Raw genomic sequence first — 14,508 nt, 5'->3', positions numbered from 1 at the left:
AATAGGAGGAGCAAAGTGGATGAGTATACTGTGGCAATTCCAGGTGTAGGGGTGGCAGAATAAACAACACACAGACAGGTTGCAGTTCCCAAAATCATACTCTTTATTTTCTATTTAAATAATGATCGCTTGCTGGCGTTAATCTGTCGGCCGGGCGGCGTCTCCGCTCTGTGGCCTCTCGCCTTGCGCTGCTACGGGGGACTGAGAGGGGGCTCCTCGGCTCCATTAAGTCCCCCCTCCTCAACAGGCGCACCGCGCCGTGATTCGATAATCACTCCTGATGGTTCTCTAGCGACAGGTGCGTCCGGAAGCGGACGCCCAAACATGGGCAGCGCCCAGCCATTGGGTCGCTACGTAACGCCCATCAATCACCAAGCCCAGGGGTGGCTTGGGGTTGCCACAATACATTACATTAGATTATGACACAGTAGGCCAAGTGTTCAGTTGTTTCCCTGTTTCTTTTCGATCCAAGGGTGAGTGATACCATATTGTGGGAAGAGGAATCTTGTAAACAGATACCCCCGCCTCCTACATGGCCCCTGAGGGGGAGGCCAAGCTGGGCTTGTAGGGACAGATGTGGTACGTGAGTTTGGGAAACAATATCTGACTAAAGAGAACCATTGACCTGCAGGCCTGTGAGGCGGACAGTCGTAGGCAAGAGGAGCCTACGACGAGTTCGCTCTTATGTGACCTGGCCTGAAACATGGCTACAGCTGTTAGCTGGCAAGCACAGGAGGGGGGCGGAGCCGGTCTGAGACTGTGCAGGATATGTAAGCAAGGTCCTCTGGGAAATGTGGAATTTGATTGGGGTGTGAAAAACAGGGGGGTAACTGAACAGGAGATCACTGATGGTCTCTGTTTGTGTGACAGCTGAGATTGGTAGAATGCACAAACGGAGGGCTGGTAGATTGGACACAACGCAGGGACGGTTAATGGCATACACATAGGTTAGGGAAACTAGACGAAAGGGAAGATTGTGATTTTTTTTGTGGGGTGTTGTTCTGCCATTCTCGGACCCGACTGCAGCTGTGGGAAGGTGGAGGTGTGATGAAACGGTATAAGTATGACCATTGACAAGTAATGGTCATAGGGGAGAAGGGGTAGGAATGAGAAACCAATTGATTAATTATGCAAATGTGATTGAGCTGTCTTAAGTAAAAAATTAGCAGGAAGGAATATTAATTTAGAGAACAAATTAATGTTTTATATGAAAATATTGTGAAACTAATGTATGTTTTCTCTCATATCACCAGATCATCTAAAAGTGTTGAACATATTTTCTATAGACTAAGAATACTGGTTTTAAGTTGTGTGTTTTTAGACTCAATTTACCTTTGATTATGTTAGTTCTCTTTCCATTTAGTATATTCAAAATTTCTGGTTGGTAACCTAGCCTCTGGCTAATGAGCCGGAGGATCAGAGCCCAGTGATGGCATGTGGCAAAACACAGAATCACAAAGGCAGGATAAGTTAATTGGGGGAGCTGATAAGCGGGTTATTAGCCTCCTGGGTGGGGGCAATATAGACAAGGGGATTGACGGGAAAAGAAGAAAGAAGACTTGATGATGAGTACAAAAGAATAATACGAAAATTGAGAAAAAGGAAAAAGAGAAATATATGATTTTGTTTTTATGTTAAATTGTGTGGTTAGTATGTTTAAAACTCAAGTCAATGTATTTTTTATGACCTTAGTTAATGTCAAAGGGTGGAATGTGGTATCATTGACTTGGAAACTGTGCATTTCATAACCAATGTGTCTGTGTAAAGTAACCACTATGCTAAACTGTTTGTGTCACATTATGTGAGAGTCTCTAGAGAACTACTTCACAATTTCACTATGCTTAGTGTGGGAACCTCTGTTGACTGTAAATTCTGGCTAAACCCAGTCTAAACTTGTGATGTCATGGCTAGTATAAAAACCAGAACACAGTGTTAATTCATTAGGCCAGACACCCAGGTCTGGTCTCCAACCCACTGCTGCCACCAGAGAATGTGCTTTGCAAATATACGTGAGTAAACCATAGATCCACTGTTTTGGTGATGTTTAGTTTAAAGGTAAGGTCCCTAGTTGGGACCAGAATAACCATGCGTATTGCTCAGTACATTCCCTTTTCATTGAGTAACCATGTGAATATGTGTGTACAGATTTGTTTGATGTGTAAGCATCAATAACCATTTGTGCATTTTATGCTTGATGTAATATGAAATAATCCCTGTATGTAATAACCTGCTTTTCCACCTTTGGGCCCCTCGGCAATAAATAATATGAGTTTGTATTCGAGCTCGGTTGTCTGACTGCACAGTTATTCCCTGCTGGCTATTGGAGTCAAAGGGGAACCATTCTATCATTCTATCCTTCTTCTATCCAATTAGCAACCTGTGTGCACTGTAATTAACCTAGAAATGTACATAGAATATACGACAGTAACAATCAAGAAATGACCAGAAATGACTCCACAACTCTTATCTCTCTCCTTTCTGTCTTCCAGATGACCTTGTATTTGGGGAAAAGAGACTTTGTGGACCATGTGGATTCAGTTGAAGTAGTCGGTGAGTAGCAAAACATTTGGATTGTGTGTGTGTGTGTGTGTGTGTGTGTGTGTGTGTGTGTGTGTGTGTGTGTGAGTGTGTGTGTGTGTGTGTGTGTGTGTGTGTGTGTGTGTGTGTGTCATTTTTAATGAAGTGATATTCTCTATTCCCATTTGTTAGATGGCGTGCTTAAAATTGACCCTGCTGATCTTAAAGGAAGAAAAGGTATTTTCTTTATTGTTCATGGTTTATTTTAGGTTAAAAACAACATTTGTAAACTGAAGAGCAATTCAATTCAACTGACCCAACACAGTGACTCATGTGCTAGGACATGTCCATTGCCTTTGCAGTATTTGCGTACCTTGCTTGTGCCTTCCGCTATGGCAGTGAGGAGTTGGATGTCATTGGCTTGTCCTTCAGGCGAGACATCTGGATCAAGCGTATGCAGCTATATCCACCCCCAGGTGGAAACCCACCCAACACTCCAATGCAAGATATCCTCATGAAAAAGGTTGGGGAGCAAGGGCATCCTTTTACCTTCCAGGTGAGACCAGATTGATTAACCAAGGATAATTTCTTTGCGTGCCTATTAATATATAACCCCTTGGCTTAACACATTGAGTGCCGTTCACGAGAATTCTCGTTTCTGTGCCCCAACCGCTCAGTGCCGTAAACGAAGATTCTCGTTTCTGGGTAGTTTTAAAAAAAAAAATCGATTTTAATACCAGATTCATTCTCGGGTGATGTGTGTGGGCTGAAAATGCATAGTGGGAATCCGAAGGTGCAGTACCGGCCGCATCCTACCAGGCGGCGGTATCGAGCTACATTTCTAACACTGTATCCTCTGCTGTGGAAAATCTCCAGGTCTCAGATTTCATTCTTTGTTCTCGGGAAGCGGCACATTTCAGCCGGTCACATCGAAGCCTGTCAATTATGCTTGATCCGTATGTTATTGTCGTTTATAACGTCGATCAAATGGGGATTGGATCTACCAGATGGCGATCAAGAAATTGGAATATTCTTTTTGGATTACTTTCGGCCGAAGGTAAGAGCGATTCGACGTAGATTGATTCTAGCCTGATCCTGCAATGCCTTCTTAGCGATCGGGCTGGTAACCATGTCTAGTGTTCAATGCGAATGCCGTTACCGACGCTTGAATAATCAGAAAAGACACCCCCCCCCTTTTCATGCATTCATGATGGAACATAATACCGAACATAATACCGACATATGCATTTGATTTTTTTAAGGTAGCGTGTGTAGGGACAAAAACGCCAATGCATTTACTATAATACACGTTGCGGCTTATAACCAGCCTCTCAGGAATTGGTCCGGATCATTCCGAAATAACACTCATATTCACCACGGTATAAAACGGGAACGTATGGATGGAAAAAAATTTCTTTTTTGCATCTTGACCGGAAGAAACCCAGTGTCAAATGACTATAATATTGAATCCATGGCTATAATATAGAATATAGATTTAGCTCTACAAACAAGGTGACCGTTTACATGGGGTTAATAGGTGGCATCAGGGGTTAACGATGAGGCATGGCATCCAATGTGTTAAGCCCGACGGGCCCGGTACCGGGCCGATATTTATTTCACGTATAGTCTGTATTAATTAAGTTAGCATTTATTTTTCAAATGTAGCCAAGAGTAAAGACCCCAACCCTATCAGAACAGCAGTCAAAGTGTATATTTTCAGCCCTACATTTGTTTACCAATGATTTGAAGTGTTATTAGCTAAATATGAGTTTATAGAAATCTCACTGGCGGATATTGACGCAAGGAAATGACGCCGTCAGATGTGTTTGTAGTCCTATGAAAGAAGAGACCCAGGGCTTTCGATGGGCTTTCAAATTTCATAAAACTACACTAACCAGCTCACGCCAGCCCCTGTCAAACTTGGAGCCGTCTGGCGTGAAATCCTTTCTGAACGTTATTTTTCGTGATTATGTCTCACGAACAAACCTGAATGTTATTACCATAAAATAGAACGTAGTTTGTTTCCTTACCTTTCTGTGAACATCTAGAAAAAAAACACGTCTCAATCTGATGAAAAATGCCGGAGCATTTTTCATTACAAAAAAGTAACTGTACTTACAGTAGATTTCATTCACGGTCTTTGCTGCCCTGTTATGGGCGCCTGGTGGTACTAAATCCAGATTGAACTCTGCCATTGGAAAGAGGAGATTTGGCCATAGATGATTTGATCCAAAGATGTATCACTTGGCCATAATAAGGTAATTAATAGGCCTGATATTCTATATTCTATATTCATATTTAAAATTGCATGTGTCCGGTACTGTCTACAAAAAAACCTGTAAATTATCTACCCTTTATTAATTTGCTTAGATTTTTTGTACACTTGATCTCAAGATCAACATCTCACGTCTGGTCAATGGTCCTGACGTTCTCGAACGGACATACGTAAAACTTACCAAAGAATTCCTTCATAATTTGATTTACAGTACGTACTTATTCGGCATTCTCGAACGGCTTCGTATTGTAAATTCTTTGTAGGATTTACGTAGGATTTACGTAGGCTACTCGAAAAGGCAGTCATAAGTCGGACAGACCGGTGTGCGCTCGTGGTTTCAACAGCTTTCTTTGGGACAAGTCATTGGGGATTGCCGATACTACAGACATCCGTGGAATTAAATAATTATAATGATAATGAATACGACAATATTTGTATAATTTATAATTACGTTTTGCATTTATAGTCGTGACTCAATGAGGCATTGTGAGCATTACACACACACACACTGCAAACTAAATAAATAAGAACTAAACCGATCACCGCGGATATAGCTACTGTATAGTGGAATATACTGTATTAATATTCCATATACCGTCTTGTTATTATTATATTATTTATTGTTGGTTTTATTTATTTATTACATTGCTTGCGCACATCTAAGAGCCAGTGTAAAAAATTTTCGTTGTATTGTACTTGAGCTGTATGATGACAATACATTTGAATCTAATCTAATCTCATTTTAAGAGATAATATAAAAGATTATTGTTATCATTTCAAGTCGCAAATCGCTGTTGCGCTACGGAGCGTGCATGCGTGTGTATGTGTGTACAGGATACAGTATCAGCTTCTGCATCGTTAATGAACTATAGATTTATATGGAATTCATTCATCTATTCTTAGTCTATTTCACTATATCGTGCGATTGGGTTATTAAAATACAGCAGGTGAGGCAGGCAGCTTAGTGTAGATACTGGGAGTGTGCGCGCGTGTGTGTGCAGGATACAGTATTAGCTGCTGCATTGTTAATGAACTATAGATTTATATGGAATTCGTTAATCTATTCTTAGTCTATTCCACTTTATCACATTACAAACATCACAAAACAAACTGGTCAGACTACTACTTGACCTTACTCCTAGAACCCACCTCACCCCTGCCCACTTTGACTACCTAGGATGGCTTAGAGTAGAGTACAGCAACTTGCAATGGGCCTGGTCTACAAGATACACTACACGACTAAGGTACCCATGTACATGTCAAAATAGTTCAAGGTCAGTGAATACCACGACCACAACACCAGAGGGAGCTCCACAAATCATGTTAAACCCGTCAAACAAGGGACTAAACACGTTTCGCAATTATGCCACATCAATGTGGAACGCCCTACCCACAGCTGTAAAGGAATGTGAATCACTACCCACCTACGGGAGACTGCAATTCGAAACTGGCCCTTGTAAATGTCCTAACCCAACCCCCTCCAATGTACAGTAAATGTCCTAACCCAATAATACACAAGACCCTCTTCTTGGGACCAAGTAAGGTTTCGTCGATATTCCAATGTACAGTTTTGCTTGTACAGTTGTACAGTTTCCCCCACCCCGCCTATTGATTCAAGATTCAAGATTGTTTATTGTCATGTGCACAGTTAAACAGTTTGCCGTACAATGAAAATCTTACTTTGCTAGTCCGCCCTTCACACAAAATCACACAATATACTAAATAAAGAACAATTTAAGTACAATTTAATTGCACTTTACTATTACATTTGCACTCTGGTTGGATGTTGTATTGTACTTGTGCTGTATGATGATGACAATACATTTTAATCTAATCCAATTGTGATCAGTCGCAATTAAATCGGTTCTGCACTACCTGTTGAATACAAGGATCAACACTGTGCAATGCAGACCCTCTCACCATATAGGCAACGCAAAGGAATTGTCTAACCCAGTGGTGCCCAACCAGTCGATCGCGATCGACAGGTAGATCGCGGGCTGATTTAAAGTAGATCTTGATTAATAAAATTAGATTATAATTTTTTTTTTTTTTTTTTTTTTTGCAAAATCAACTCTGCCTCTCCTTGTTAACTACAACAAGCAATGCTGTTTGTTATTTAAGATGAGGTCGGACTCGGCACTGACAGATTTGTGTTCATTATGCTGCTTTTATAAAGCCTCAAATGACGGCTTACAATATAAAATTTTGGCTGGTAGCTCTCGGCTAGGTGGTAAATTAAAAAGTAGATCTTGGTTCAAAAAATGTTGGGCACCCCTGGGCCCTCATGCATCAACGTGTTCTACGCACAGATCTGTGCGTAACCCGTGCGTACGATCATTTCTAAGCAAAGAGTGGGATTCATCAACTTCAACTTGAACTTGACTTCGTGCTTACATCTACGCACATTTCGGACCTGGCGTACCTCGCGCCCAGTGGTAGAATATATTATTACAACAAGGAAATGAGCTTCTGTGCATAATAACACTGGATGTTCTATGAACCGTAGTTCATTATAGTTCATTGTAAAATAGCAACAGTAGTGTAATTATGGTCAAAACCCTATAAATAGCATTTGGAATAATAGATCTTTCTCTCAGAATGAATGCAGCATGTCATATATGTTACGATTAATTGAAAATGGGGGACCCTGATGTAAACAAGACGAAAGTCTTTCTCTGGTCTGCATCCCCTTAACAATTGTATGTATTGAGCTGTACTGTACTGTACCCATTCTGCAATCTGTTAATAAAGTTCTCATTCATTCATTCATTCATGGTTTATATAGCGTTATCGGAATATACGGGGTGTAGGCTACTGACTGACTGCGCTCCGCGTAGCTTGATTGATTGATTGATTGAAAAGTTTATTAACAGATTGCAGAATGGGTACAGTACAGTACAGCTCAGTACATACAATTGTTAATTGGGGATGCAGACCAACTTTCGTCCTGTTTACATCAGGGTCCCCCATTTTCAATTCATCATAAATCATAAAGCTCAACTCGTTATTATTTTGCGCACAGACCGCCGAAACACGGGAACGTTTTGATTATATTTAAAAGGCTTTACGTTAAACGAAACAAGTGGAATTTCGAAGCTGTAAGCAGAATAAGTCATATGAATATAGTGTTCTTCCCCCTTTTTACTGTACAAGAAAGAATAGAAAACGCATTGCAATGACACCATGCAGATAGTGGACAGACTATATGATGGAATTCAAGTTCATGTATTGAAAGGCAGGATACATCATACATGCAGTGAGATTCATTGTTCTTGTATATGCTCTCGTATTATATTGTTTATATAGGCTACCCAATACTGACATCAAAATAGATTGTAGTAGTATGCCTCTAGAAATCATGCAGCAGGTAGAAAATTGACGGGAGATCCATCGCGATTTGGAATAGAATTGAGGAGAACTTTAATCCGTGGGTATTAATCAAACAACACGGGAAAAGGCAGTCATATTCCAGCGCGGTCTTTATTAGCCGACAACAAAATAGATGCCTCTAAAAATCATATAGCCAATCGAACACAACTAATAAAGGCATTCATATTGTACAGCACGGTTATAATGACACACAACACAACCAACGCCAAACAGTGGTCAACGAACGGTCTTTATTAGTATTTTGAGCTGTCCAGGCAGAATTGCAGCAATGGTCTTAGGGAGCCGTTGATATCTGACATCACCGTTTACAAATCCGCCTTTTATTTATCCACCTCCGTTACGAGGACCTCCACCTCGGTGTCTGTGTAGTTTCTCTTTTTCGTTCGCTTTGCCATCCTCCAACATTCCACGCACAGGGATTCCCTCATGGTATTTGAAGGGGAGGGCCTGACCATATTTGGTTGGTCGGGGCGGTTTTGGTATGCAAATACGTGAAAGCGTGCACGAGCTGCGGCGCAGGGCCAAGGTGGGATTCATCATGACAGGTGTGCGTAGAGCCTGCTTACGCACGTGTGATGAATGCCGACTTCCCTGTGCGTGCGCTAGTTCTAAATTCCGTGCTTACGTGTGGAAGTAGGTCAAGGTCAAAGTCCACGTTGATGAATGAGGGCCCTGGTCTAACCACTGCTCCCCAGACCTGGGCCCTCATTCATCAACGTGGACTTTGACCTTGACCTACTTCCACACGTAAGCACGGAATTTAGAACTAGCGCACGCACAGGGAAGTCGGCATTCATCACACGTGCGTAAGCAGGCTCTACGCACACCTGTCATGATGAATCCCACCTTGGCCCTGCGCCGCAGCTCGTGCACGCTTTCACGTATTTGCATACCAAAACCGCCCCGACCAACCAAATATGGTCAGGCCCTCCCCTTCAAATACCATGAGGGAATCCCTGTGCGTGGAATGTTGGAGGATGGCAAAGCGAACGAAAAAGAGAAACTACACAGACACCGAGGTGGAGGTCCTCGTAACGGAGGTGGATAAATAAAAGGCGGATTTGTAAACGGTGATGTCAGATATCAACGGCTCCCTAAGACCATTGCTGCAATTCTGCCTGGACAGCTCAAAATACTAATAAAGACCGTTCGTTGACCACTGTTTGGCGTTGGTTGTGTTGTGTGTCATTATAACCGTGCTGTACAATATGAATGCCTTTATTAGTTGTGTTCGATTGGCTATATGATTTTTAGAGGCATCTATTTTGTTGTCGGCTAATAAAGACCGCGCTGGAATATGACTGCCTTTTCCCGTGTTGTTTGATTAATACCCACGGATTAAAGTTCTCCTCAATTCTATTCCAAATCGCGATGGATCTCCCGTCAATTTTCTACCTGCTGCATGATTTCTAGAGGCATACTACTACAATCTATTTTGATGTCAGTATTGGGTAGCCTATATAAACAATATAATACGAGAGCATATACAAGAACAATGAATCTCACTGCATGTATGATGTATCCTGCCTTTCAATACATGAACTTGAATTCCATCATATAGTCTGTCCACTATCTGCATGGTGTCATTGCAATGCGTTTTCTATTCTTTCTTGTACAGTAAAAACTAAAGGGGGAAGAACACTATATTCATATGACTTATTCTGCTTACAGCTTCGAAATTCCACTTGTTTCGTTTAACGTAAAGCCTTTTAAATATAATCAAAACGTTCCCGTGTTTCGGCGGTCTGTGCGCAAAATAATAACGAGTTGAGCTTTATGATTTATGATGAATTGAAAATGGGGGACCCTGATGTAAACAGGACGAAAGTTGGTCTGCATCCCCAATTAACAATTGTATGTACTGAGCTGTACTGTACTGTACCCATTCTGCAATCTGTTAATAAACTTTTCAATCAATCAATCAATCAAGCTACGCGGAGCGCAGTCAGTCAGTAGCATACACCCCGTATATTCCGATAACGCTATATAAACCATGAATGAATGAATGAATGAGAACTTTATTAACAGATTGCAGAATGGGTACAGTACAGTACAGCTCAATACATACAATTGTTAAGGGGATGCAGACCAGAGAAAGACTTTCGTCTTGTTTACATCAGGGTCCCCCATTTTCAATTCATCGTAACATATATGACATGCTGCATTCATTCTGAGAGAAAGATCTATTATTCCAAATGCTATTTATAGGGTTTTGACCATAATTACACTAATATCGCTGTTTCACAATGAACTATGATGAATCACGGGGGTCATACAGAACACGCGCCAGTGACTTTATTTCCGCCTTGGAACTAATGCAGGACTGAGGAGTGCTTATGCGTAGTAACGATATTCTACCACTGGGAGCTAGGTACGCCAGGTCTGAAATGTGCGTAGATGTACGCACGAAGTCAAGTTCAAATCGAAATTGATGAATCCCACTCTTTGCTTAGAAATGATCGTACGCACGGGTTACGCACAGATCTGTGCGTAGAACACGTTGATGCATGAGGGCCCTGGAGTTTATCACCATCAAATGCCGACCCTTCTTTCTCCCGAGGGAGTTAACGTCCATCATCATGATCGGAGTGTACATCCCACCACAAGCAAGCACTGGGGCCGCACTCTCGAAGCTACACGACGAGGTAAACAAAAAACAGACAGCTAACGTAGACGCTGCTATTTTGGTTCTGGGCGATTTCAACAGCGCGCGTCTTAAAAAGGTGTTGCCGAATTTCTATCAGCATGTGACCTGTCCCACCAGAGGCGAGAACATATTAGACCATGTATATTCGCAATTTAAGAATGGGTACAAGTCACAGGCTCTTAGTCCATTCGGTAAGTCCGATCACACCGCCATCTTTCTTTTGCCAAAGTATAAACAGAGTATCAAGCGCACGCCGGACTGTGACGTCAGAGGAGACACTACAGGCTGCGCTGGAATGCACAGACTGGAATGTGTTTCGTGATAACACAGACAACCTCAACGAATACACTGAAACGGTGCTTGACTTTGTCTGTACTCTGGTAGAAGAAACAATCCCCTCTACCACAATTAGAATTTACCCAAATCAAAAGCCTTGGGTAGATAAATCCGTCCGTGAGGCTCTGAAAGTGCGCACCTTAGCATACAACACCGGGCTTGTGACAGGCAACATGGATGAACACAAGACGGCAAGATACAACGTCAGGAGAGCAGTAATAGAGGCAAAACGGCGTTATAGGGACAAAGTTGAACAGGCTGACTCTAGAGGCATGTGGCAGGGCCTCAGAACGATGACAGATTACAAAGGCACCTCCCTCAAGCTGAACAGTGACATCTCCTTAGCAAATGATCTCAATACCTTCTATGCAAGGTTTGAGGCGGTGAATAACAACACCAGCCTACAAACCACTGCAATGGAGGGGGGGGGGGGCGCTGCTGATGGAGATTCAGTGTTCAGAATAACAGAACGTGAATATCAGGAAGGCAGCAGGACCGGACGGTATCCCCGGCCGCGTCCTAAAAGTCTGTGCCGACCAACTGGCCCCGGTATTCACTGACATATTTAACCTGTCCTTAGAACAGGCTGTCATCCCCACCTGTTTGAAGAAGTCCACCATCATCCCTGTACCCAAAAAATCTACGCCCACTTGCCTCAACGACTACCGCCCTGTAGCTCTCACCTCCATAGCCATGAAGTGCTTTGAGAAGCTAGTGAAGGGCTACATCTGTTCCTCCCTCCCCATCAACCTGGACCCCCTGCAATTTGCATACCGCCCCAACAGGTCCACGGAGGACGCCATAGCCCATGTGCTGCACACAGCAGCATCACACCTGGACAAGAGGCAGGGGAACTATGTGAGAATGCTATTCATCGACTACAGCTCAGCATTCAATACCATAGTCCCCTCCAAACTCATAGCCAAGCTCAGGGACCTGGGCTTGAACTACGACCTCTGCCAGTGGGTCTTGGACTTCCTGACGGGCAGACCCCAGGTTGTGAGAGCAGGCAACTGCACCTTCTCATCCATCATCCTCAACATAGGGGCCCCACAGGGCTGTGTTCTGAGTCCCCTCCTCTACTCCCTGTACACACATGACTGTGTGGCTCAGCGGAGCAACAACACAATCATCAAATTTGCTGACGACACAGTAGTGGTGGGCCTGATCTCTGCAAACGACGAGAGGGCCTACCTGGAAGAGGTCAAGGTCCTGGCGGGATGGTGCCAGGAGAACAGACTCTCCCTGAACGTCAGCAAAACAAAGGAGATGATTGTGGACTTTAGGAGGTCGGGGGTCAAGGACTACAGCCCCCTCAGCATCGACGGGGCACCGGTTGAGAGAGTGAACAGTTTTAAGTACCTCGGAGCCCACATATCCGAGGACTTGACATGGACCACACACATTGACAGTGTTGTGAAGAAGGCACGACAAGGCCTCTACTTCCTCAGGCGCCTAAGGAAGTTCCAAGTCAGTCAGAAGATCCTTAAGAACTTCTACTCATGTACAATAGAGAGCATCCTGACTGGCAACATCACCTCCTGGTTTGGGAATAGCACTGCACAAGACCGAAGCAGACTACAAAGAGTGACACGTTCAGCGGAACGCACAATTGAAGGGGGGCTTCCCACCCTCCAGAACATTTACAACAAGCGGTGCAGGGGTAAGGCTAAGAGAATCATCAAGGACTCCAGCCACCCGAACAACTGCCTCTTTGAACTGCTGCGGTCAGGCAAGTGATACCGGAGTCTCAAGGCGAGCACAGAAAGACTCAGAAGAAGCTTCTATCCCCAGGCCATCAGGCTGCTCAACGAACAATAAACACTATGCAACAACCATCAAATGCACACAGCACACACATCCACACGCACACACTCACTTTAAACAAACAACACACTGCAGCACCCACTCTCCACACTTTAGATCACCTAAACACACTTTATATTTATTGGTAAAGGATTTGCACTACAACTCGTACACCTTACTGTAAATTGTACCTAAATTGTACCTCATCCCATTTCTGCTCTGGTATTGTATATTAGTATATTGCATAGTATATTGTATATTGTATGGTAACTCAGTTACTTCTAGTCTGCATCGAACATTGTCTATACTGAACACTGGGACCTCTATTTTTACTTCTTTTACATGCTACTTTATTTTATTTCATACTTATCTTGTCTAGCACAGTCTCTGGAGCGTAACAGTAAGAAGCATTTTGTATAAAAGTATTCTGTACTTCTGTATGACAACTATTAAAGAAACTTGAACTTATAATGAGCTGGCGGGGCGTGTCTGTATTAGGGCTGCACGATTTTGGGAAATAATCTAATTGCGATTTTTCAGACAGATATTGCGATTAAATTTGCAATTATAATATTTTATTTTTAAGCAGCCCCACAGAGGTTTATTGTAAAATGCGGCTTGCATCTGGCCTACGCGGTGGGTCTGTTCGGGACACCGAGCCTGAAACAGTTTCTTTTTACCTGGGAATCGATACCGGTACCCAACGGTACCTTTTTTTCTGTACTTTACTCTCCCTCTCTGAAGTCTAAACTTCACAACACAACAATAACAACAACTTGCAAAGGAGATCTTGTATCTCAATGGGACTTCCTGGTTAAATTTAAAAAAAGAAGAAAAAAAATGCGGTTTTAAATATTTTTTTTTTTATTTATTTGCTAATAGATTTAAAATCGATTAATCGTTCAGCCCTAGTCTGTATGCAAATGAAGATGAACATGAACATGCCTGGAGACGTGAATGTGACGTCAGTTCATTCAGCGGAGCACAGCTGCCTAAGTTTTTGCCCATTTACGAAGACCGTTTTACACATTCAGGAATCCGGAGGAGGATTTCCGCAAATCTGTTGATACAAAATTTTCAGCAAGATATTTACCAAGGCACTTACGAACACGTTCGAGAATGAGGACCAATGTTAGCACCATCAAAGATGAAAATTAAAATTGTAATAATAATTTATATTCTCCTTTGGTTCATTACAATTTACTCAAGCATAGTAACAGACACAATATTTCTGACACTGGGAATACATTCCCTGAGGTCCATAGATGTCCCTAGATACCAAGAACATACAAATGGACCTTGTAGAAGTGGAGCATTCTTCCATTTACTTGGGTATGTACTTTTAGGCAAATTTTCTGAAAATATGGCTAAGGCTTAAGAGGTTAACAAACATTTATAACACTCAAATTGTATTTATTGCATCTTTATTGCATCTTTATAATGGTGCCTTTGTCACACCTTTCTTGTTTTTCTCAGATGCCAGTGAACCTTCCATGCTCAGTGTCACTGCAGCCTGGACCAGGGGATACCGGCAAGG

At 42.6% G+C, this 14,508-nt stretch overlaps 1 protein-coding gene across 1 annotated transcript in view; it reads left to right on the top strand.

The window, feature by feature from the left end:
• The window catches only part of arr3b (arrestin 3b, retinal (X-arrestin)), a gene marked incomplete at both ends in the record, with an annotated part of 54,086 nt that overhangs the window by 17,811 nt on the left and 21,767 nt on the right, over nt 1-14,508 (top strand). Inside the window, 4 exons of the mRNA XM_084332042.1 lie at nt 2,490-2,550; nt 2,710-2,754; nt 2,880-3,073; nt 14,448-14,507. Coding sequence (XP_084188168.1) covers nt 2,490-2,550; nt 2,710-2,754; nt 2,880-3,073; nt 14,448-14,507 — 360 coding nt within the window. The remainder of the gene's footprint in view (nt 1-2,489; nt 2,551-2,709; nt 2,755-2,879; nt 3,074-14,447; nt 14,508) is intronic.

Source organism: Notolepis coatsorum (genome assembly GCF_963971535.1).
Source record: "Notolepis coatsorum genome assembly, chromosome: 16".
NCBI lineage: Eukaryota > Metazoa > Chordata > Actinopteri > Aulopiformes > Paralepididae > Notolepis > Notolepis coatsorum.
This window is presented reverse-complemented; position numbering and strand designations above follow the sequence as displayed.